The sequence below is a fragment of the Bufo gargarizans genome, chromosome 1 (genome assembly GCF_014858855.1).
Source record: "Bufo gargarizans isolate SCDJY-AF-19 chromosome 1, ASM1485885v1, whole genome shotgun sequence".
Classification (NCBI taxonomy): Eukaryota; Metazoa; Chordata; class Amphibia; order Anura; family Bufonidae; genus Bufo; species Bufo gargarizans.
Window position 1 is genome coordinate 492,659,504 of NC_058080.1, and position 23,981 is coordinate 492,683,484.

The 23,981-nt window shown below is 38.6% G+C and overlaps 1 protein-coding gene, 1 long non-coding RNA gene and 2 gene segments (V, D, J or C); 3 read left to right on the forward strand and 1 right to left on the reverse strand.

Annotated features, from left to right (window-relative positions):
* The window catches only part of LOC122923288, a 172,523-nt gene extending 158,035 nt beyond the window's left edge, over window positions 1–14,488 (reverse strand). Inside the window, exon 1 of the long non-coding RNA XR_006387265.1 lies at window positions 14,443–14,488. This is a non-coding gene — a long non-coding RNA (uncharacterized LOC122923288). The remainder of the gene's footprint in view (window positions 1–14,442) is intronic.
* The window catches only part of LOC122923233, a 306,484-nt gene that overhangs the window by 279,225 nt on the left and 3,278 nt on the right, over window positions 1–23,981 (forward strand). Inside the window, 2 exon segments of the C gene segment in view lie at window positions 14,439–14,485; window positions 22,794–23,114. Of these exon segments, the coding sequence occupies window positions 14,439–14,485; window positions 22,794–23,114 (368 nt within the window).
* LOC122923246 overlaps window positions 1–23,981 on the forward strand; it is a 386,426-nt gene that overhangs the window by 158,421 nt on the left and 204,024 nt on the right. Inside the window, 1 exon segment of the C gene segment in view lies at window positions 13,855–13,898. Within this exon segment, the coding sequence occupies window positions 13,855–13,898 (44 nt within the window).
* LOC122923226 overlaps window positions 1–23,981 on the forward strand; it is a 151,474-nt gene that overhangs the window by 10,963 nt on the left and 116,530 nt on the right. The window lies entirely within an intron of this gene.

Consider the following 23,981-nt stretch of genomic DNA (forward strand, 5'->3'; position numbering starts at 1 on the left):
ATTTTTTTTGTTTCAAAAATGAAATAATTGTGCAAAACTTACATAAATAAAAAAAAGTATACATATTAGGTATCGCCGCGTCCGTATTGACCGGCTCTATAAAAATATCACATGACCTAACCCCTCAGGTGACCACCGTAAAAAAAAAAAAAAAGAAACGGTGTAAAAAAAGCTATTTTTTGTCATCTTACTTCACAAAAAGTGTAACAGCAAGCGATCAAAAAGTCATATGCACCCCAAAATAGTGCCAATAAAACCGTAATCTCATCCCGCAAAATATGAGACCCTACTTGAGATAATCGCCCAAAAACTAAAAAGACTATGGAGACACTAAAACTTTTTTTTGTTTTAAAAATTAATTCATTGTGTAAAACTTACATAAATAAAAAAAATTGTATACATATTAGGTATCGCCGCGTCCGTGACAACCTGCTCTATAAAATTACCACATGATCTAACCTGTCAGATGAATGTTGTAAATAACAAAAAAAAAAACGGTGCCAAAAAAGCTATTTCTTGTTACCTTGCCGCACAAAAAGTGTAATATAGAGCAACCAAAAATCATATGTACCCTAAACTAGTACCAACAAAACTGCCACCTTATCCCGTAGTTTCTAAAATGGGGTCACTTTTTTGGAGTTTCTACTCTAGGGGTGCATCAGGGGGGCTTCAAATGGGACATGGTGTCAATAAAACCAGTCCAGCAAAATCTGCCTTCCAAAAACCGTATGGCATTCCTTTCCTTCTGCGCCCTGTCGTGTGCCCGTACAGCAGTTTACAACCACATATTGGGTGTTTCTGTAAACTACAGAATCAGGGCCATAAATAATGAGTTTTGTTTGGCTGTTAACCCTTGCTTTGTAACTGGAAAAAAAATATTAAAATGGAAAATCTGCCAAAAAAGTGAAATTTTGAAATTGTATCTCTATTTTCCATTAAATCTTGTGCAACACCTAAAGGGTTAACAAACTTTGTAAAATCAGTTTTGAATACCTTGAGGGGTGTAGTTTCTTAGATGGGGTCACTTTTATGGAGTTTCTACTCTAGGGTTGCATCAGGGGGGCTTCAAATGGGACATGGTGTCAAAAAAACTGTCCAGCAAAACCTGCCTTCCAAAAACCATATGGCGCACCTTTCACTCTACGCCCCGCTGTGTGGCCGTACAGTAGTTTACGGACACATATGGCGTGTTTCTGTAAACGGCAGAGTCAGGGCAATAAAGATACAGTTTTGTTTGGCTGTTAACCCTTGCTTTGTTAGTGGAAAAAATGGGTTAAAATGGAAAATTAGGCAAAAAAATGAAATTCTCAAATTTCATCCCCATTTGCCAATAACTCTTGTGCAACACCTAAAGGGTTAATGAAGTTAGTAAAATCAGTTTTGAATACCTTGAGGGGTGTAGTTTATAGAATGGGGTCATTTTTGGGTGGTTTCTATTATGTAAGCCTCGCAAAGTGACTTCAGAGCTGTAGTGGTCCCTAAAAATTGGGTTTTTGTAAATTTCTGAAAAATTTCAAGATTTGCTTCTAAACTTCTAAGCCTTGTAACATCCCCAAAAAATAAAATATCATTCCCAAAATAATTCAAACATGAAGTAGACATATGGGGAATGTAAAGGCATCACAATTTTTAGGGGTATTACTATGTATTACAGAAGTAGAGAAACTGAAACTTTGAAATTTGCTAATTTGTCCACATTTTTGTTAAATTTGGTATTTTTTGGTGCAAAAAAAATATTTTTTTTAACTTCATTTTACCAGTGTCATGAAGTACAATATGTGACGAAAAAACAATCTCAGAACGGCCTGGATAAGTCAAAGCGTTTTAAAGTTATCAGCACTTAAAGTGACTCTGGTCAGATTTGCAAAAAATGGCCTGGTCCTAGGGTGTAAAAAGGCTGTGTCCTTAAGGGGTTAAATTAAGTACTGACTAGTGTAACTGACCTGACATCTTTTTTCATGTCATAGTCACTGTATATTGAAGTGTAAGGATGAGCGACCCAGTACTTTGCTATTTCTCAGACAGGCATGAAACCAAATCTTTCTGAGTTTGTTTTCAATAAATCCAAAAAAACGGCAAGTGGCACCATTTTAGTGTACATGTCGGTGGGAAAAAAGCACTAGGGAGCAAGAATGAGGGTTCTCACATGACCCTGAGAGGAAGTTGGGGAAGGGCTTGCCCTGATTGGCTCACAGGCCAACAGAAAGCCTGGATGATACAGCAGGCATGGAGGTGCCCTAGCAGAACGAGCAGAACGCCGTCTGTGCTGGGCTGTGAAAAAGGGTGATTGGGTGTTACAGTGTCTGCCAGGAAAATTATCTCAGCAACTGTATCATGCCACTAATGCCTCAATCGTCACTTTTCATGTACTATACTTTGTAATTTCATATAGGTCTCATGCACACGACCGTTGTTGTGTTCCGTTCTGCAAAATGGGGTTTCATTGTTCCGTGATCCGTTTCCGTTTTTGTTTCCGTGTGTCTTCCTTTATTTTTGGAGGACCACCAGACATAAAGGAATGTAAAAAAAAAGTCTAAGACAGGTTTGCCATGCAAATGATAGGAATAAAACGGACGCAGACGCGCGGACGCGGATGACAATCTTGTGTGCCTCCCTGTTTTTTAGCGGTCCTATTGACTTGAATGGGTCTGCAAACCATTTTCCGCAGAAATAATAGGACAGGTTATATTTTTTGGACGGACTGGAACCATGGATCACAGACGCGGATGGCAAACGGTGCATTAGCCGAGTTTTCAACGGACCCATTGAAAATCAATGGGTACGCAGAAAATCACAAAAAACTGCGCAACTGACACGGAATAAAACAACGGTCGTGTGCATGAGGCCATGATTGAACAGTTAGCATAGCCAGTGAGTTATTTAATAAAATGTATTTTTACAGCGCCACCTGCTGTTTTTATTTCTTATTTCTTTGTCCAGCTCACTGAGAAGGCCGCACATGCTCAGTTTCATCCTTCATCAGCCTCCTGAGCTGTGATAGGGAGAGCATGAACACGCCCCCTGAGCTGTAGCAGAAAAGACACTCCCTTGAGCTGCCAGCCTGATATAAATCTAGCAGAGAAATGAATGGGAAGATCTCTGGATCCAAGTGAGGTACAGGGCTGGTTCTAGCTTTGTTAGAAAGAGATTTTCAATTATTTGTTATTACCCACCCCCTTCCCCACACTACCTTCCTTCCCTCCTTTCCACCCCATCCTCCCCTCGGTTCACCTTCATCCTTGCCAACCAATCCCAAACTGCTATACACAAGCAATATTTGATTATGGTCTAGAATAAAGCGATAATTTTCTCAATCTGTAGAATCAGCTTGGCTATACTGACCTTATTAACTGCTATAGTTGTCAAAATTGACATGATGTACAATGAGATACTGTACAACAATGCAAGCTTATTTATGTTCCAACGCTCAGATGTTCGCATAACTTGGATATGACAATGGTAATGCTTTATGTCATTGTTTTCATGTCACACTAGAGCACTTTCGATATAAGTAAATCAATAAAAAGAATTTTGAAAGAAAGAAAGAGATTTTCATCTACTATATGATGTCGGATTTTTATTTTATACATTAGGCATGGGATAACCTCTTCAAGGTTCAGCATAAATGTACGTGATTACTGCATCAATACAGAAATTTTCTCAAAGTCCAGGCAGGCTGAAAGCGATCAATGGTCCTCTCCTTGCTGCCAGTGCCCCATCTTGCCACTCTTGCTGTCTGTCTGCCTACCTTCCATAGTGTACAGCTGCTGTATGCTGTCCCCTGCTTCATGCCACTTGCCAACCATCACTTTCTGTATAGCTGCTGTTGCAACCTGCATCATTCCATTAATGCCACTTGCCAACTATCACTTTCCCCAAGCCTCTTTTATTTTATCTCATAACACTGTGTGTTTAAACATCATCTGCCCCAGATGAGGGACAATTTTTGACGTGCTGGAGCTGTGTCTTTTTAAACATGCTGTATGATAACACTGACAAATGTGCATTCACCTATAGCCATGTATGTCAGAGTCACTCAGACATCATTTATTATTGCTGTCATTGCGTTACAGAGCTTGGTGAGCAGGGAGGGGAAAAACCCTAAAAAATAAATGAAAATAAATAACAAGTTTTCAAAACAAAATAGTTCTAGAGGCTAGAGGGGGTTATATACCAAATTTCAGGGAAATTGGAGCAACTTCAGTTCGGCCCAAATCGATTGGGTTCCAAACCAAACTTTAAAAAAAAAAATCAGCATACTGGACTTGAAAAGAATCTTGACTGGTTTGTTCATCTTTATTGTAGTGCAAAGTTTTTATATTAATAAGTGTGCCAAATTGGACCCAATATGTTTTCCAGAAAGTCAGCACATATTGTAGTGGATTTTTATAGTGTATTGGCATTTTTTTTTCTTAAGTGCTGAATTTATTTATTTATTTTTACAAAAAATACATTTATTAAAGACTAGTGCACCTGACATGTTGTTCTGTGTCACTCACTGTTACATTGTAGTGGGCTCTGTCTAATTGTGCATTTTGTTCTAAAAAGTCTTGTAAATTTTTTACAAAAATTCTGTTTATCGCAGACTATTGTACCTGAGATGTTGTTCTGTGTCATTCACAGCAGAATTATATTGATGTTAGCTCTGAGTTTGACATTGTGTCTTTGAGTCAGAGTTCAGTGCATTTCTCCTGTTCCTCCTCCTTAAAGAGGTTGGCCCATGTATATTACAAGTTATACATGTGTTGGTAACAGCACATGTATGCATCTAGTAATAATCAGTATTAAACTATTGGCACAGTATTAAACTATTGGTATTTTTCGCCCTATAAGACGCACTGGCCCATAAGACGCACCTAGGTTTTAAAGGAGGACAATAAGAAAAAAATATTTTTTATCAGACCTCAGGTCACAGCCCCAATCAGATCCCCAGTGTTAATAAGTTCTCAGATCAGACCCCAATGTGAATGACCCCTAATCAGACCTCAGGTCAGAGCCCAATATAAAGAAGACCCCCAATCAGACCTCAGATGAGACCCCATGCCTCATATCAGCCCCAGCTATATGTGATCAGTCCCCAGCCATATGTAAATCAGCCCCCAGTCATATAATCAGCCCCCAGTCTTAATCAGCCCCAGCCATATGTACTCAGCCCCCAGCCATATGTACGCAGCCCCCAGCCATATGTACGCAGCCCCCAGCCATAATTCAGCCTCAGATCACAAAATAAAAAAAAACATTTACCTCTCCTGCTCCTGGATGCCGCCACTCCTCACCGCCCGCTATCTTCTTCCTCCTGCTGTCGGCTGTGCTGTGAACCGTCGTCCACAGCGTGAGGTCACTCTGTGCACAGCCACTGCACAGCCAACAGCCAAGGACCAGGAAGCGGTGAGTACAGAGCCTTCACCACTTCCCGGTCCTCCGGTACTAATGACCACTTCCATAATGGAAGCACTCATTAGTATTCGCCCCATAATATGCAGGGGCATTTTTCCCCCACTTTTTTTTTGGGGGGGGGGGGTGTCATATGGGGCGAAAAATATGGTACATACATACAGGTCCCCTGACCTGCATGGGAACATGGCCACTGAAGTAAAGTTCTGTCGATCAGCAGCCTTTATTCACTTACACTAAGGAAGGACTGCACATGACTTTGTTTTCCTGTCCGTTCCCAGTATAAGTGAATGGAAGCCACTGAATGACGGAACTCTTCATCAGCGGCCATGTTCCCAGGGCACTTCCAGCACGAAGGTCAGAGGCCCTGCATGAAAAGATTAATTATTTATATTATATTATAGTTAAATAATGGTTATTACTTGCTGTATGCATGTGCTGTTACCAACACATGTGCAGCAAGTAATAGAAACTGGACAACCCTTTAAACTGTTAATTTTAGGGCAGAAAGAAGCTGTTGGTGGAGCACCTTCTTTTCGCCTAAAGCAAAACACAGTGGGTGCTAAGGAAGATTATTCCAGATATTTTTTCTGTTGATGCATTGTATGAGAACAGTCAGCATTGGGACTACCATGAGGAGGAGTTTCAGGAAGAGGTGGAGGACATGAGTGAAATGCATAGCTGTATTATTGGTAGTAGTAGTGGCAATTGTAGACATGGTAGGGGTGGTAGGGGAACTGATAGCCCTGGTGATAGTGACACAGATTGTGTGTTGGGCAGGATGTGGGAACCAGTCCAGATCCTGGTTATAAGAAGGTTATGACATCAGAAGAAGAGTGTGGCGGGGGCAATAAAGAGCCAATGTATGGGCAAAACATAAAAACTGCTGGGGTGATCTGCTCATGTTCTGGTTAGCTTGGGAACAGGTGATGATGATGCTGCTGTTGGTGCAGGCTCAACAATTGTGAAACCCAGGGAAAGCTGTGGTGGTTGAAGTCTTCTGCTGGTGGTAGCTCTGTTCGAGTGTCTCCCGTTTGGCAAATTTTTCTCACAGTTCTGGATGATAAAACTATCACATTGTGCAAGCTCTTTAGACAAAAATAAGCCATATCAATTCAAGAACAAATGTAGGAGCTATGGCTCTCCTTCAGTATATGAGGTGGCATGACCTGCTCATGGACAGCAATGTGAACAAGAGGGTTCTTCTCCCTGTCATCATTCTAGCAGTCAGGCCACATCCACAAACAGTACAGTGTTGTTGTCATTATCAACATCAGCTACTGCTTATCCTCCTAAAACTACTGCTTCTCCAAATGTATAGTGGATTGCAGAAGGTGCTGATCATTTACAGGGCAGTGTGTGAGCGTTATGTGGCTAACAACACCCTCCTGGACTTGCAGCAACAAAGCAGTCTTCTTTTGCACTGCTTGATCTGCAACTTTCCAACTTACTGAAATCTCACCTTACATATGCTGGATCATTTGTAGAAGCAGTGTAAAGCAGTCAATGATTACATCATACACAGGAATACCTCAGCAGGGAGCCCAGGCAGTGGCCGTTCATTGGGGAAGTTTGTTGCATACTCAGGCCAAATGCTCATACTGCTGAAAGAAGGTATGGTCGAAGAAGGACAACTTCCACATTCTGCTAACTGCCTTGTGGCTGTTGGGGACCCACAAGGACTATGTCAAATACAAGAGGAAGTGGATGAGGGTTTTCCCCCATCATTCTGCAGTCAATACCTCATAATGACCGTGAAAAGTGAAAACAGGATGTTCTAAATCTTTGCTAATCTATTGAAAAAGAAAAACTGAAATATTGCATTGACATAAGTAGTCAGACCTTTTACTCAGTACTTAGTTGAAGCACCTTTGGCAGTGATTACAGCCTATATTCTTCTGGGGTATTATGCCACAAAGTTTGCACATCTGGATTTGGTGATTTTCAGCCATTTTGCCCAGCAGATCATTTCAAGCTCTGGCAGCTTGCATGGGGACTGTTTTTTTAAGGTTTCTCCAGAGATGTTGAATTGGGTTCAAGTCATGGCATGTGCTGGGCCACTCAAGTACATTCACAGAGTTGTCCATAAACCACTCCTGTGTTGTTATAGCTGTGTGCTTACGGTCATTGTCTTGTTAGATGGTGAGCACTCAGAACAGGTCCAGAGAACTCTGGATCAGTTTTACACTAAGAATATTTCTGTACTTTGTTCCATTCAGCTTTCCCTCAAGTCTGACAGTCTCTCTGTCCAAGTCGCTGCAAAACAGCCCCACATCACAATGCTGTCACCACCATGTTTCACTTTAGGGATGGTATTGGGAAGGTGATGAGCAGTAAATGTTTTCCTCCAAACATGAACATTAGAATTGAGGCCAAAAGTAAGATCTTGGTTTCCAGTGGTCACTGGCGTCTTGCTCTTTTCTCTTACCAAGGCCCTTCTACCCTGTTAACTTACTAAATCGGTGAGGCAGCCAGCTCTATGAACAGTCCTGGTTGTTCCAAACATCTTCCATTAAAGACTTATGGAGGCCAATGTGCTCTTGGGAATTTTCAGTGCAGCAGAAAGCCTACTCCAGATCTGGGCTTCCACACAATCCTGTCAGTTCATTCCTCCTCATTGCTTTGTTTTTGCTCTGATATGCATTGTCAGCTGCGAGACCTTATATAGACAGGGTGGGGTTTCCAAATCATGGCCAATCGACTGAATTTTTCATAAGTGGACTCAAGTCAAGGTGTATAAACATCTTAAAGATGATCAAAAGAAATGGGAACCCCCAGAGCTAAATTTCATGTCATAGCAAGATTTCTGAATACTTACATCCATGCTAAAAAATTTTTTTTTCCATTTTAATAAATCTTCCAAATTTTCTAACATTCAGTTTTGACTTTCTCATTAGGAGGTATTGAGTTCAGATTGATAGGGAAAATAGATTTTTTTTAAATTTTATTTAAGCACAACGATGCAACATAAAATGTAAAAAAATGTAAAGTGTCGGAAGACTTTCCAGATGCATTGTACAGTATTTTTTTTTATCTCTTAGTGGAATTTTGATACATTTTTAATAATATTATAGAATTATATACCTGCATATACTTATAAATGCAAGTACATTATCTTGTGTACTAATAAGCAGTGATGGTCAGTTCGCATTGTTTGCCAGCGAACACATGCTGGCTGCCATCTTGACTCACCCGTCCGGCGATGCACAGTTAAGCCCTTATCTGTGCCTGTGCCGCGAGCCGGTCTGAAATCAAATGCGGTCACCGGGAGGCAGTTCAGAGAACAGCCCGATGAAGGCCCCCTGCGGCTGTTCTCGGAATTGCCTGCTCCCGGTGACCGCATTTGATTTCAGACCGGCTCCCGGCACAGGCACAGGTAAGAGCTTATCTGTGCATCGCCTGGACGGGTGAGTCAAGATGGCAGCCCGCATGTGTTCGCTGGCGAACAATGCGAACTGACCATCACTGCTAATAAGTACAAAGGTTATAGTTACCTGATTTCTAAGTATGGCCTAACATAAGCTAATCAATGAAATCTGGCGTATTTTAATAGAAGCTCGGTTGCCTACACAAACAAGATATTAGTATAGATCACATCACAGGGAATCACAGTTGCACAATCAAAGGGGATCCGGCCTTAATTTTTCCCCTTGATTGTCATATACAAAAGCCTAAACAGAAATTATTGGTTTTCGCTGATCTCTGTCACTAGAGCTGGTCTGTTATGGTCTATTCACACGTCCGCAAAATGGGTCCGGATTAATTTTCAATGTGGCCGCAAAAGATGCAGACAGCACACAGTGTGCAGTGTGCATCCACACTTCCGTTCCGCATCCGCTCTTCCGTTCCGCAAATAAATATAACATGTCCTATTCTTGTCCACAGACACGGACAAGAAAAGGCATTTCTATTTAAAGTGCCAGCCATGTGCGGTACGCAAAATGCGTAATGCCCATGGCCGGTGCCCGTGTTTTGCGGATCTGCAATTTGCCGACCCCAAAACACTTGCGGATGTGTGAATGGACCCTAACTATGTATTATTATTATTTATTATTAAAGCGCCATTCATTCCATGGTGCTATAAATATGAAATGACAACATTGGTCCGGCTCCTGATTGGGCAGTGCCCATGTGGTCAAAATATCATATCAGTATTCTGCATATCCATGCCTGCCTGCCCTATACTATTATGGTACCGATGGTTACTAAAATGCATCATGTTCTAGGTATGACATTCTTCCCCCACAGGCTTATGAATTTCACCTTTATCAACAGGAAAAATGCATGTACGAGATAATACTAAATAAAAGCACCTATAATAAAAAAAAATATATAAAATACTTGAAGTGCATGGCTTTTTAAAATGCATTTTAAAACACAGGAAAAAAGTGTCTTTAAGGCTACATGCACACGACAGTATGTGTTTTGCGGTCTGCAAATTGCGGATCCGCAAAAAAAAACGGATGACATCCGTATGCCATCCATTTTTTTTTTTGCGGATCCATTGTAACAATGCCTAAAGCGGACAAGAATAGGACATGTTCTATTTTTTTTGCGGGGCTACTGAACGGACATACTGATGAGGACAACCTCATTTCAATGGGTCCGCAAAAAATGCGGACCCATTGAAATGAAGTTGTCCGCATCCTATCCGCAAAAAAAACGGAAAGGACACGGAAACAAACAACGTTTGTGTGCATGTAGCCTAAAGAAGCCCTAAGACAGTTGCTCTGCTGCCTAATATTTGATCTATCATATCTAACAATATATCTGTCTTCTGTGTTTCCACAGTATACTGATTTCCTGGAGCAGAACCTGCAGAACTAAGTTTTGGTTTAGAACAAGAATAGACAAAAAAAACATATAATGCAAAATCAATACAAGTAAAGCAATACATGACTGGTCACTACATCCAGTTGCAAACAGTTCAGGTATAGAGGGATAAAGGGGGAGAAAGGGGAGGTAAAGACAGAATGCGTCACATGCAACATGTAACTGTTGCAGGTAAGGACCACCTACTAAGAGTACCTGTGGCACGTTCTTGAATTGCAAATATCAGAAACCAGAAGCATACCCCTACTGGAAAAGACAATCTCAGTAAAACATAACTTTTAATAATATCATCAAGACATCAATGGATTATTTTGAAAAATATATATCATAAAGTAATAGTACACTCATCAGTTCTCAACAATATAAACTTGTGCAGTCTTACCTGAATAGTTGGTATATAGCGGTTTTGTTAAATCACACATAGAGTCAGGGTAAGATGGCAAATGCTGACCATAGTTGTACCTATGACCCTGAGGTACTCTGATTGTCCAGGTGGGCCAGAATGCCTGTGTATACCTGGACTTTGCCTACCAACTGCTTATAGAAGAGCTCTGAACCTCCTATCAAGGTTTTTGTAAACCTAATCTACCCTTTAGGATGTGAGGCTGAAGTGGGCCTGTCAAGCGGTTGAGTGGCACAGGTTTCCACTGAACTGTAATGTACTGTCTCAGGTAATGGGGAGGGGAAAACACCAGATAACACACAGAAGGAAATAGTCTGGAGTCTTGGCCTCAAAGCTAAGGGAGAGGAATGCTGACCTCCTAGACCACTCCCTGACTCCTGCCAATATGAGTAGACCCTGAAGTTAGAAATACTCATACACCGGAACCTTAGCCCTGGAGACCCTGGAAATCCCTAGTAGTGGCGGCAAGGAATGAGACTACTGGTTCCTTCCCAGATGAAGGAACCAGCGTCTCCCTGAGGCCTAAAAAACAACAAACACAAGCGAACAACAAAATGCAAAACAAGATGCGCTTAGCTTAAAGAAGAATGGAGGAGCAGGAGATCCAAAGGAACAACACACCAGCTCAACCAACTACAGCAGGAAATATCAACCGCATGGTAAGCAGTGTGAGTCAGAACTAAATAGAGCCTCAGTAATGACCACAAGCTGCACCTGACAAGAGATGTGGTCATTACCAAACAAAAACACTGCAAGGAGAAAACAGAGAGACTGTCAGATACCCTCACGTGACGCCAGTCTCTCAGATCTTCTTACCTCTGTCATGGGAGGGACCGTGACATCTACGTAGCTGTGTCCACTAGATTACAATAATTTCAATTGTCTGAAAGATAACAAGTATAAGAATGGAGTGCTGGTATACAGAGATAGAAGCCAGCCAGACAACTCCCATTAGTCCTTGTTGTCAGTTTGTTTTGTGGCTCTATGCTGACAGGTTAGCAGCTGATGCACTGCAGGCCGACAGCAAGTGACGTGTCTTATGTGTGCGATTAAATACACTGCAGTGCTCACTGTTTAAAAAATAATAAACAGGTATTGATGTCAGAAAAATAAAAATGTTATTGCTATCAGAATATGGAGATGCAAAAAATAAATAAATTAAGGTTTTTGTTTTTGGGTTATCCAAGGCCTATAATGCCCCCCAAAATGTCTGGGCGCCCCACACACATAGTGCTTACCTCACTCCCACGATGGGAAAATGCTGCAACTGCTGTGCGGCATCAAAAGTGACGGGGGTGCTGGGGAGCGAGGTAAGTACTATCTGTGTGAGGGGCCTGGACATATGGGGGGGGGGCATTATAGGTCTTGGATAACCCCTTTAAGTAGTAAAATATAATAGAAACTATATAAATTTGCTATAGTCATAATTGTACTGAATACGAATGTTATACTTTTTTGTAATATGATCTATGGAAATATGTTTCTTTTTACTAGAAAACAGGGTCTAAAGAGTCATCTTTACAAAGCTCTAGCCGAATTGCTAAGGAGAATCTCTCTGAAGTTTTTAGAAGACAGCTAACTTAGTTGTTATATCAGATTGTCCTTATGGGGTCAGTTAATAGTAATTCATATTGTATTCAGCGCAACTTTGTTACCGCTTCCACATGCATCAGGGACGGCCCAGCTGTAGTTACACTCGCTAAGTACTGCTGGTTACGATGCCTCAGCGTCCCATGTTGTGTTCCACATGTCAGGAGATGGCCAGTATTAATTTATCCTCTTGCTGTAAGGAGGTGGATTAGAATAGATCCAAACTCGCCATCTCGTCTGTCCTCCTAAGTCAGCAATGTTCTGATAACCCCGGCCATCTCCTGACACGTGGGACACGAGGCATCATAACCAGCAGTACTCATCGAAAGTAACTACATGGCACAGGAAGTTCTGAATGCAGCCAAGTACAGCGATTGGCTATTTCTAAAACTCCCATAGAGAAAACAGAGAAGCAGTGCACATGCCAGTCCTGCTGCTCTGTTCATTTTGGGGGGCCCAAAAAGGTACATAGTCCCCATTTTCATATTCTGTGGGGTTTCCAATGGTAGGATCCCCATTGATCTAATAGGTATCCCTTATACTGTGGATAGGGGACAACTTGCTATAATTGGAATACACCTTTTGTGGGGATGTAAATATCTCAGTTGCTTCATAACCAAGTGCTCAAAATGCAGGAAAAGACATTGAGACACAATGGCCCACACTGTAAAGTGATTGTGCCTAGAATAGGGTATAAAATGCTCCACATTTGATGCATTGCTATAGTTCATAATGTGGCAATCAAGTTTAGACCTCTTTATGAACTAAATGCACCAAAAATGGTAAGCCATCATGTCTTGCTTAATAAGGTAGTGTAGCTTAACAGGAAGAGGCATGGCTGACAATACAAGTATACCAAAATTACTAACATTGTGGCACAAACTGGTTTAAATTTAGATAAAAGGAGGTCATTTATCAAGCTGAAATACGCCTAAATTAGGCATATTTAAGGCACATACTGCCGTTGCGCCACAATCTGCGACTTCTCCCTGCTCATGTCTGGTCTACAAAAGTGGGCGTGGTGTGGGAGGGGAAGGGGACAGGCCAGCAGGCATGTCTTATTTACCATTTTCTACGCTTGTTTCAGGCATAGAAAACGGTCTGAATGTGAGACAACTAGAAAGCTGTCTGACATTTAGAAGCAGCAGTGGATCCGCCAAAGTTATGAAGAGGTCTGCACCATAACTCCAGCGATCCATGGCCAGCTATAGGGCTTTATTAAGACAGGTGTCTAAAATGCTGGTCTTAATAAATGACCCCCAAAGTGTCTAGCCATGCACCACATTTATCATCCAGGCCGGATCACTGTGATAAATCTGGTGCAGGAGTAGACTGTCTAGTCTAAGTTTATACTGTTTATTTTTTTAGACAGGATTTGTAAATCTGCCTCAGGAATACCTTGCTTGTTTAGCACTTTACCTCTCCCAATTCTTCTCTAAAACTCCTGAGTCAATATTTAGGGAGCAGATAAAGCCTTGTGTGTAAACCATGCTTTCATTTCAAAGCCATGCGAGAAAAGATAGAGAGGGGATGCTGGCCATGTCTCATGGGTTACAAGAAATCTCCATAAGCATGTCATTCTTAAAAAAGTTCTAATAATAGCAAGATGCTAGCCGTGGCACTGTGTACAACAGATTTGACATATGGGGACAAGGCACTGTTGTAACAATCTCATCAGGTAAATATTCAACTCATGCCTCATTTCTCTATTTTTGTGACATAAAAATAATCTAATATTGTTAATGTCTTTCACCTGCTAAATAGTTTTTATGGCACATAAAAAAGTTGGTTATTAAACAAGAAGACTTAAGTGACTTTTTAGGGAAAAGCATTACATTTTGCTGTGTGGGCGATGCCTTCTTTGACATTTGAGGACCAGATACCCACTTAAAGTTACTTTAGGTATCACATATTTTACTCACTTTATATTTATTTGTACAATTCTGGGTTTTTGTTAAGATTTTGTTCACACTGTGTGGCGTTAAACATGTTAACATTACAAATAAGTTATAGAATTGTATTTATATTTTTTTATTATATACAAAAAGTTCTTGAGACCATTTTATAGATTTGATTATAAATTAGTGTTAAAGTTAAAATGATCCCTATTATATTTTGATATGAGTTAGTGATATTCTAAAAAGTTACTGAGTAGACACACATTAGAGTAACTCAAGCAGTATTTGCCATCTAGTGACCTTTGTTTGTGTCACTGTGACTACTTCGATATATGGGGTCTCGGCACCATGGTCACCATAACCTCAGGTAAGAACATTTCAGCCTTTCCCTCTTATTTTGTTGTTGAAATTGCGATGACTTACGCTATTTGTTTGTTTTAACATTTAAAAAAATCATAGACATTGGATTTAAATGATTCATCATGGCTAGATTCAGTTTATGCTGCTTTATATGACAGTCAGATTGAAATAATATTCCTCATATATCATACTTTCATGATTTTCAATATATCATATAAAATCTTTTTGGGTGTCAGCGGGGGAAATAAAGTAATGTTAGCCCATTTAATGTTGACACTGTGAGCTGGGCTCTTGATATCTGGGGACCTGGACAGATGGTCACCATCACATCAGGTAATTTTTTTGTTTCCTGACCTTTTGTTTTAAAACATTTTTTTTTTTAAATGTAAGCATAAAATAGTAATTTTGGAGTTTCAGTTTTACATTTCTATGGTGTCTTAAAACACAGATTTCTTTTAAGAGACTTCATAAATTATATATTAATATCTTCTATATAAGATGTTTTAAAATTCTGTAGATTTTTCTAATTAGTCAGTACTTTTTAGGCAGAGTCAGTCATGGTGGAAATCCTTATTTATAGAAAAGTTAGTAAACTTCTGTATATTAGATTGAATTTTGTATAGCGTCAGTTTATGATTTTATTAATGTGCTACTATGCTATGGATATCTGGGGACAAGGGACCATGGTCCTGATAACATCAGGTAAGTCAAACAGATCTATAGACTTCTATTTGTCTTTTGAATTATAATAATGGACCGCAATTGTAAAGTTTTTCTTTTTGTAAAAATTATATTTTTCTTTGTAGCCATGCTAAAAAGAAAGTGGTCACTTAAATTGTGAAAACTATATATTATTTCAGCTTTCATGCCAATAGGGATTAATATTTTAAAATGTGGTAAAATTTTAGTTTTAAGGGATAACAGATATCAATGTAATCATGTGATTATTTTGTATCTAATACGGATAAAACTACGCTGAAGGTAAGTTTCTACTCATTAACGTAGAAACCTAAATGTTTCACATATAAAACAACATCTAATTTTTCTTTGTACCTCTATATATATATATATATATATATATATATAAAATAAAAAAATAAAATATATATATATATATATACACACTGTATCTATACAGAATTTAATTTAAGTAATATAATATAAATATATGTCTTGAATGGTAGCCTTTCTTTAAACAATTATAATATAATTATATATAACTATTCATATTTATAAGTCATAAAGATAAATTGGAATTCAAGACAAAAATTCATCTAAACTAAATTACTAGTTTAAAAAATATATGTTTTTAAGTTTAAAATGATATGCCAGATTTATTGTTATATAAAATACATGATATAATTGAAAATACTTTTAGTCTAAGATTTCAGCTGAATTATAATTTTTTGTTTCTTTAAAAATGAGAAGTGAAACTAGCATGGTGGTAACTGAAACCTACATATGTGTTCTCATCAAGATTCAGAATCTAAAATTGGATATGAAAGTCACACTTCAGTGATTCTCTGCTCACAGCTGGCAGGAATAAAAAAAAATCCCCAACCCAGATTTCTATATGATTAATTTTCTTAAACTTCTAATAATCAGTTTATTTTTAAAGGGTAATTAAACATTGTAGTAGTATTAATAAATATTTTATTTATTCTAATTGAATAAATTAGTAAATCAAATATCTACAGAAAAATTATATATATATATGTATATATATATCTTAAACAACATATATAATTCAGTCACATATAAAATTGCTTCATTGTTTAAAGCAATTAATTGATTATAAAATAAATTACTAATCTTTATAATAATTAATAACAGTAATATATATATTTTATATATGTGTATTATATATATATATATATATTTATGTATATTTATATATATATATATATACATATTTTACGCACTATTTTATTTATACATGAAGTGTTGTATACTTTCCTATTCCCTGATCATAATACCTTTATATTTTTTAAACAGTAACAAATATGTTCATATGACTATGTGTATAGTAAGGAATTTTGCATTGATTTTGAGTTTACTTTAGGTTTTATTTTTGATACTTCTAGGTTTAAATAACATTAATCAAGAGATATGTCTTACAATGCATTTATTGTTTAAAGTCAGCTTATGTTTTATTTTATAGTGTGAAACAAGTGTATTTCATGTCTTTCATCCAGAATATTTATATTTATCATAGCCATCTATGAATAATAAGTTTTTTATATACAATAATGATATGAATTAGTTATCTCAATTGCTTTGCAAGACTCTTGCTGTGAGTGTTCCTGTATTGCCCTTTCATAGTTTTTTACATTACCATAATGTTTTTTTATACTGCATATAAAGTGTTATCCTGCTTACTCAATATATATATATATATATCAATATAGCTTAGCAGAAAGTATTCCTAGCAGTAAATACACTACTAAAAGCAAAGTAGGCAAAGTCTTATCAGGTACTGTACCATATAGCTCAGATAACTTAGCTTGGAAAGCATAGCAGAAACAATATAGTTAAAAATCATAGCAGGTACAGTAAAGCTCAACAAAAAGTATAGCAAGTACAGTATAGCGTGCCAGAAAGCATAGCATAGATCAGAAGGAAGCATAGCAGATACAGTACAGCTCAACAAAAAGCATGGAAGGTACGGTATAGCTCGCTAGACCGCATAGCAGGTATAGCATAGCTCAGCAGAAAGCATAGCAGGTATAGTATTGAAGAAGGCATAGTAGGTACAGTACAGCAGAAAGTATAGCAGGTACAGTATAATAGAGGGCATAGCCGGTATAGTACAGCTTAGCAGAAAGCATAGCAGGTCCAGTACAGGTCAACAGAAAACATAGCAGCAACATACCGTGTAGCTCAGTAGAAAGCATAGCTATTACAGTATAGCTCAGTAAAGTATACGGTAGCTAGTGCAGTATAGCTCAGTAAAAAACATAGCTAGTACCATGTAGCTCAGTAAAAACCAAAGCTAATACAGTAAAGCTCAATAGAAAGAACAGCTAGTACAGTATAGCTCAGTAGAAAGCGTAGCTAGTACAGCAAAGCTCAGTACAAAGCATAGCTAGTACAGTATAGCTCAGTAGAAAGCATAGCTAGTACAGTATAGCTCAGTAGAAAACATAGCTAGTACAGCATACCTCAGTAGAAGCATAGCTAGTACAGTATAGCTCAGTCGAACGCATAGCTAGTATAGTATAGCTCAGTAGAACGCATAGCTAGTGCAGTGTAGCTCAATACAAAGCTTAGCTGGTACAGTATAGCTCAAAAGAAAGCATAGCTAGTACAGTATAGCTCTGTAAAGAGCACACCAGATGCAGTATATTCAGGTGAAAGCATAGCAATTACATTATAGCTCATTAGAAAGCATAGCTAATACAGTTTAGCCAGTAGAAAACATAGAAAGTACAGTATAGCTCAGTGGAAAGCATAGCTAATACAGTATAGCTCAGTAGAAAGTATAGCAAGTACAGTATAGCTCAGTAGAAAGCATAGCTAATACAGTATAGCTCAGTAGAAAGCATAGAAAGTACAGTATAGCTCAGTAGAAAGCATAGCTAATACAGTATAGCTCAGTAAAAAGCATAGCTAGTACAGTGTAGTTCAATAGAAAGCATAGCTAGTACAGTATACCTCAGTAGAAAGCATAGCTAGTACAGTATAGCTCAGTAGAAAGCATAGCTAATACAGTATAGCTCAGTAAAAAGCATAGCTAGAACAGTGTAGTTCAATAGAAAGCATAGCTAGTACAGTGTAATTCAATAGAAAGCTTAACTGATACAGTATAGCTCTGTAGAAAGCATAGCTAGTACAGTATACCTCAGTAGAAAGCATAGCTAGTACAGTATAGCTCAGTAGAAAGCATAGCTAGTATAGTATAGCTCAGTAGAAAGCACACCAGATGCAGTATACTTCAGTAGAACACATAGCTTGTACAATGTAGCACAGCAGAAAGCATAGCAAGTACAGCATAGCTCAGTAGAAAGCATAGCTAGTACAGTATAGCTCAGTAGAAACATAGCTAGTACAGTGTAGCTCAGTAGAAGCATAGCTAGTGCATTATAGCGCAGTAGAATGCATGGCTAGTACAGTATAGCTCAGTAGAAAGCATAGCTAATACAGTATAGTTCAGTAGAGAGCATAGCAAGTACAGTATAGCTCATTAGAAAGCATAGCAAGTAGAGTATAGCTCAGTAGAAAGCACACCAGTTGCAGTATACTTCATTAGAATGCATATCTTGTACTATGTAGCACAGCAGAAAGCATAGCAAGTACAGTATAGCTCAGTAGAAAGCATAGCTAGGACAATGAAGCTCAGTAGAAGCATAGCTAGTACAGTATAACTCAGTAGAAAGCATAGCTAGTATAGTATAGCTCAGTAGAACGCATGGCTAGTACAGTATAGCTCAGTAGAAGCATAGCTAATACAGTATAGCTCAGTAGAACGAATGGCTAGTACAGTATAGCTCAGTAGAAGCATAGCTAATACAGTATAGCTCAGTAGAACGAATGGCTAGTACAGTATAGCTCAGTAGAAGCATAGCTAGTACACTATAGCACAGTAGAAAGCATAGCTAATACAATATAGCTCAGTAGAAGCATAACAAATACAGTAGAACTCAGTAAAAAGCAAAGCTAGTACAGTGTAGCTCATTAGAAGCATAGCTAGTACAGTATAGCTCAGTAGAAAGCATAGCTAATACAATATAGCTCAGTAGAAGCATAACAAGTAGAGTATATCTCAGTAGAAAGCATAGCTAGTACAGTATAGCTCAGTAGAAAGCATAGCTAGTACAGTATAGCTCATTAGAAGCATAGCTAGTACAGTATAGCTGAGTAGAATGCATAGCTAGTACAGTATAGCTCAGTAGAAAGTATATTATAGCTAATGCTATATAGATCAGTAGAAAACATAGCTAGGACCATGTAGCTCAGTAGAAAGCATTGCTAGTACCATATAGCTCAGTGGAAAGCATAGCTAGTACAGTGTAACTTATTAGAAAGCATAGCTAGTACAGTAAAGCTCAGTAGAAAGCATGACTAGTGCAGTATAGCTAAGTAGAAATCATAGCAAGAACTGTATAGCTCACTAGAAAGTGTAGCTACAGTAGTACAGTTTAGCTCAGTAGAAAGCATAGCTAGTACAGTGTAGATCAGTAGAAAGCACAACTAGTGAAGTACAGGTAAACAGAAATCATAGCAAGAACTGTATAGCTCGCTAGAAAGTGTAGCTAGTATAGTATAGCTCAGTAGAGCGCATAGCTAGTACAGTAATGCTGAGTAGAGTGCATAGCTAGTACAGTAAAGCTCAGTAGAAAGTATACTATAGCTAGTGCAATATAGCTCAGTAGAAAACATAGCTAGGACTGTGTAGCTCAGTAGAAAGCATAGCTAGTACCATATAGCTCAGTGGAAAGCATAGCTAGTACTATGTAGCTCAGTAAAAGCATAGCTAGTACAGTATGGCTCAGTAGAACGCATAGCTAGTACAGTAAAGCTCAGTATAAAGTATTCTATATCTAGTGCAATGGACAGTAGCTCAGTAGAAAACATAGCTAGTACCATATAGCTCAGTAGAAAGCTTAACAAGTACAATATACCTCAGTAGAAAGCATAGCTAGTACAGTAAAGCTCAAAAAGCATAACTAGTACAGTATAGCTCAGCAGAAAGCATAGCTAGTACAGTATAGCTCAGTAGAAAGCATAGCTAGTACAGTATAGATCAGTAGAAAGCATAACTAGTACAGTATAGCTTAGTACAGTATATCTCAGTAGAAAGCATAGCTAGCACAGTATGGCTTAGTACAGTATAGCTCAGTAGAAAGCATAGCTAGCACAGTATAGCTTAGTACAGTATAGCTCAGTAGAAAGCATAGCTAGCACAGTATAGCTTAGTACAGTATACCTCAGTAGAAAGCATAGCTAGCACAGTATAGCTTAGTACAGTATAGCTCAGTAGAAAGCATAGCTAGTACAGTATACCTCAGTAGAAAGCATAGCTAGCACACTATAGCTTAGTACAGTATAGCTCAGTAGAAAGCATAGCTAGTACAGTATAGCTCAGTAGAAATCATAGCTAGCACACTATAGCTTAGTACAGTATAGATCAGTAGAAAGCATAGCTAGTACAGTATAGCTCAGTAGAAAGCATAGCTAGCACACTATAGCTTAGTACAGTATAGCTCAGTAGAAAGCATAGCTAGTACAGTATAGCTCAGTAGAAAGCATAGCTAGCACACTATAGCTTAGTACAGTATAGCTCAGTAGAAAACATATCTAGTACAGTGTAGTTCAGTAGAAAGCATAGATAATACAGTATAGCTCAGTAGAAAACATATCTAGTACAGTGTAGTTCAGTAGAAAGCATAGATAATACAGTATAGCTCAGTAGAAAACATATCTAGTACAATGTAGTTCAGTAGAAGCATAGTTAGTACAGTGTAGCTCCGTAGAAAGCATAGATAATACAGTATAGCTCAGTAGAACGCATAGCTAGTATAGTATAGCTCAGTAGAAAGTATTGCTTGTGAAGTATAGCTCTGTAGAAGACATAGCAAGTACAGTATAAATCGGTAAAAAGCAGTCAGTGCAGGCTGTGCAGTTGAGCTCAATGCACACATGGTAAAGTATAATGGCAGATTGAGAACAGCTGGGTAGAAAGTATGTGGTACAGTACAGAAGCCTATTCATACACAGTGGATGAGCATACAGCATGACATGTATGGGTGCAGTCTGAACAGAATGAGTAGGGGGTTAGAGTTTAGCTGAACAGGAAGATTGTGTAGCCCAGTAGGATGCTTAGATGGGACTGCAGAAGCTCATCAGAACAAAATGTCCTACTAGAACACATAGCATTATGTTACATAATCTTGTCAAATATAAGTGCATGGTTCCATACAGTGGTGTGATAAAGCGACCGTAAAAATGTAGTGTTAAACGTGTCTAGTGCTGATAATGTCATACATGTATTTCACTGGTATAGAGTTCTCTTCTTATCCTTATATCATCTCCACTATGTATAAATATGCATTTGGTATTACAAAGAGCCAGGGCAGGTATGGCCTTGTCTACTGCCATATGTACTGTACGGAGAACGGAACATAATGTAGCTCTTAAATCTAAGTACATAGTGGGTTAATGAGCACATTGCAAGGCCCAGGAGGATTTGGACAAATAAAGTGTTAATCTGTGATGCAATAATATGTATAAAAAGCATGGGGAGATGTACTTTTGTAAGCTGTTACCTTGTATTGGACTGAAGGCCATACAGATCTAAGATCCAATGATCTGCTCTCTGAAGTCAAAGGGTTTTTCACATTGAACTACATTGGGAATATCCACAATGAAACTACATTCAGTATTCACAAAAGTGTATGATATATATGTCAATTTAGATATTTAGCTAGGGAAATAATAACTGAACACGTTTGCTCAGTTTAGGGCACTATTCACATCTGCATTGTTCATTCTCATTGTTCTGCTCCTGTAACAGAGCAGAGACAGATGCGAACAGAACGCTAGCCTAGCAGGCCCAATAGAAAATTGAAGTAGAATACTCTTAGCCGGCTTTCATACAGTCAGTGTTTGATCAGTGATTTCCATCAGTTATTGTGAGCCCCAAACCATGTGCAGGTCAGAAACATAGAACCTGGGCAAACCTTTCCATTATACCTGGTCTCTGTGTAGGCTTCACTCCTGGCTTTGGCTCACAATTACTGATGGAAATCACTGACTGTGTGATGGCAGCCTAATAAGTAAGAGAAATCAATCTACTTTTATAATCTGGATATTTGAACCCTGCTTGTCTTCTAACATATGGTGTTGGGAGAGTCGGTACACAATATGCTTAACAGAGAAGAGCTATGGACTGTATAATGATATACTGCTAGAAGATATAATTGGAGAAGTATCTTACAATATACAAGAAGCCTTAAAATGTCTAATGCAGGCACAAGTATAGATGCATAACGTCATCTGCTAAAACATGGAGTTACATTGTGTTGTCTCCTAACTGCATTTTAGTATTATTTCTCAGTAACTTCAACCCTTCATCTGGTGCAGTGCTCATATATATTTCCATATATAATATTGTCTATAAATGTGATGAGTCCTTACTACTAATCAAATGATCAATCTGCCCTTTGTAGTTCTTTTCTTACCCCTTACATAACTATAACTCCTGATTTACAACTAACTTGAACAAAGCGCGTTTCAAGCCTTCTCCTCTTAGCTTTTGCCAAGCTTCACCTCCTAACCAAGAACTTATGCCTTCCACCGTTTGCTTGTATTCTCAGCTACACAGCAGGCACCATCTCTTTTTCCACTCATTTCTTGCGGCACATCTCAGGATTCCACCTTCACCGTTGGTTGCTTGGCCAAAGATTTCCTTCCAGAAACGATTGACTTCACCTGGAACGATAAGTCCAATAACAGCTTTACCAATGGCCTGTTGACATACAAACCAGTCCTGCGATCCAGTGGTAACTATATGGCCAGCTCACAAATAAAAGTGACAGCTGACAGCTGGAACCGTCGCGATGAATATTACTGCATGGCAAAACATTCACAAAACACCAAGGTCGTGAAACTTGTGAAAGAAGGTAATATTAATGACGGTAAGAATCTTTAATGTTCACGAAAGTCTCTTACACTGCTATTGATTTGTCACCGTTAATTTAGTAGTACTATGTCTATTTACAGATATATGAATATTTGGGTTGATTTATCATTTTAAGATATTTTAACAAGCAGTCCATGAAATCCTGTAGCATAGCCTATAGTAAGAAGTATAGGGGGTTATTTACTAACATAAATACGTGTATATTACGCGTACTGCTGGCACAGATTGCAGCGCCTGTTTTAGGCATAGAAAATGGTCTAAATCTATGCCAATAAGGGAGCCGACGTAGATTTAGAAGTGACGATGGATCCTCCGAAGTTATGTAGAGGCCGGTGTGCTGTCTTTTTTTGTGGGGCAGATCCATAGCAATGAATGGGTCCGTGTATGATCTGCAAAAAAATGCAGATCGGATGCGGACCAAAAATACGGTCGTGTGAAAGGGGCCTCAGGCTAATATTCCTAAATTTATACCCGCTTTCACACAGTCAGTGTTTGATCAGTGATTCCCAGTGGTGATTGTGAGCTAAAACCAGTGCAGGTCCAAAACACAGAACATGAAGATCTTTCCCGTAGGCCTTATACACATGGCGGTAGCCGTTTTTACTGTCTGCGTTTTGCGGATCCGCAAAACACAGATATTGGTCGAGAGCCTGTCGCCATTTTTTTTCACTCATTCATAAATGTCCTATCCTTGTCTGCAAAACAGAAAAACAGACAAGAATAGGACATTTTCTTTTCATTTTGTAAGGCCGCGGAACAGGCTTATGGATGCAGACAGCACAAGGGTGCAGTATGCATCTTTTGCGGTCCCATTGAGATGAATGGTTTCACATCAAATCTACAGAAAATGTGGATCGGATGT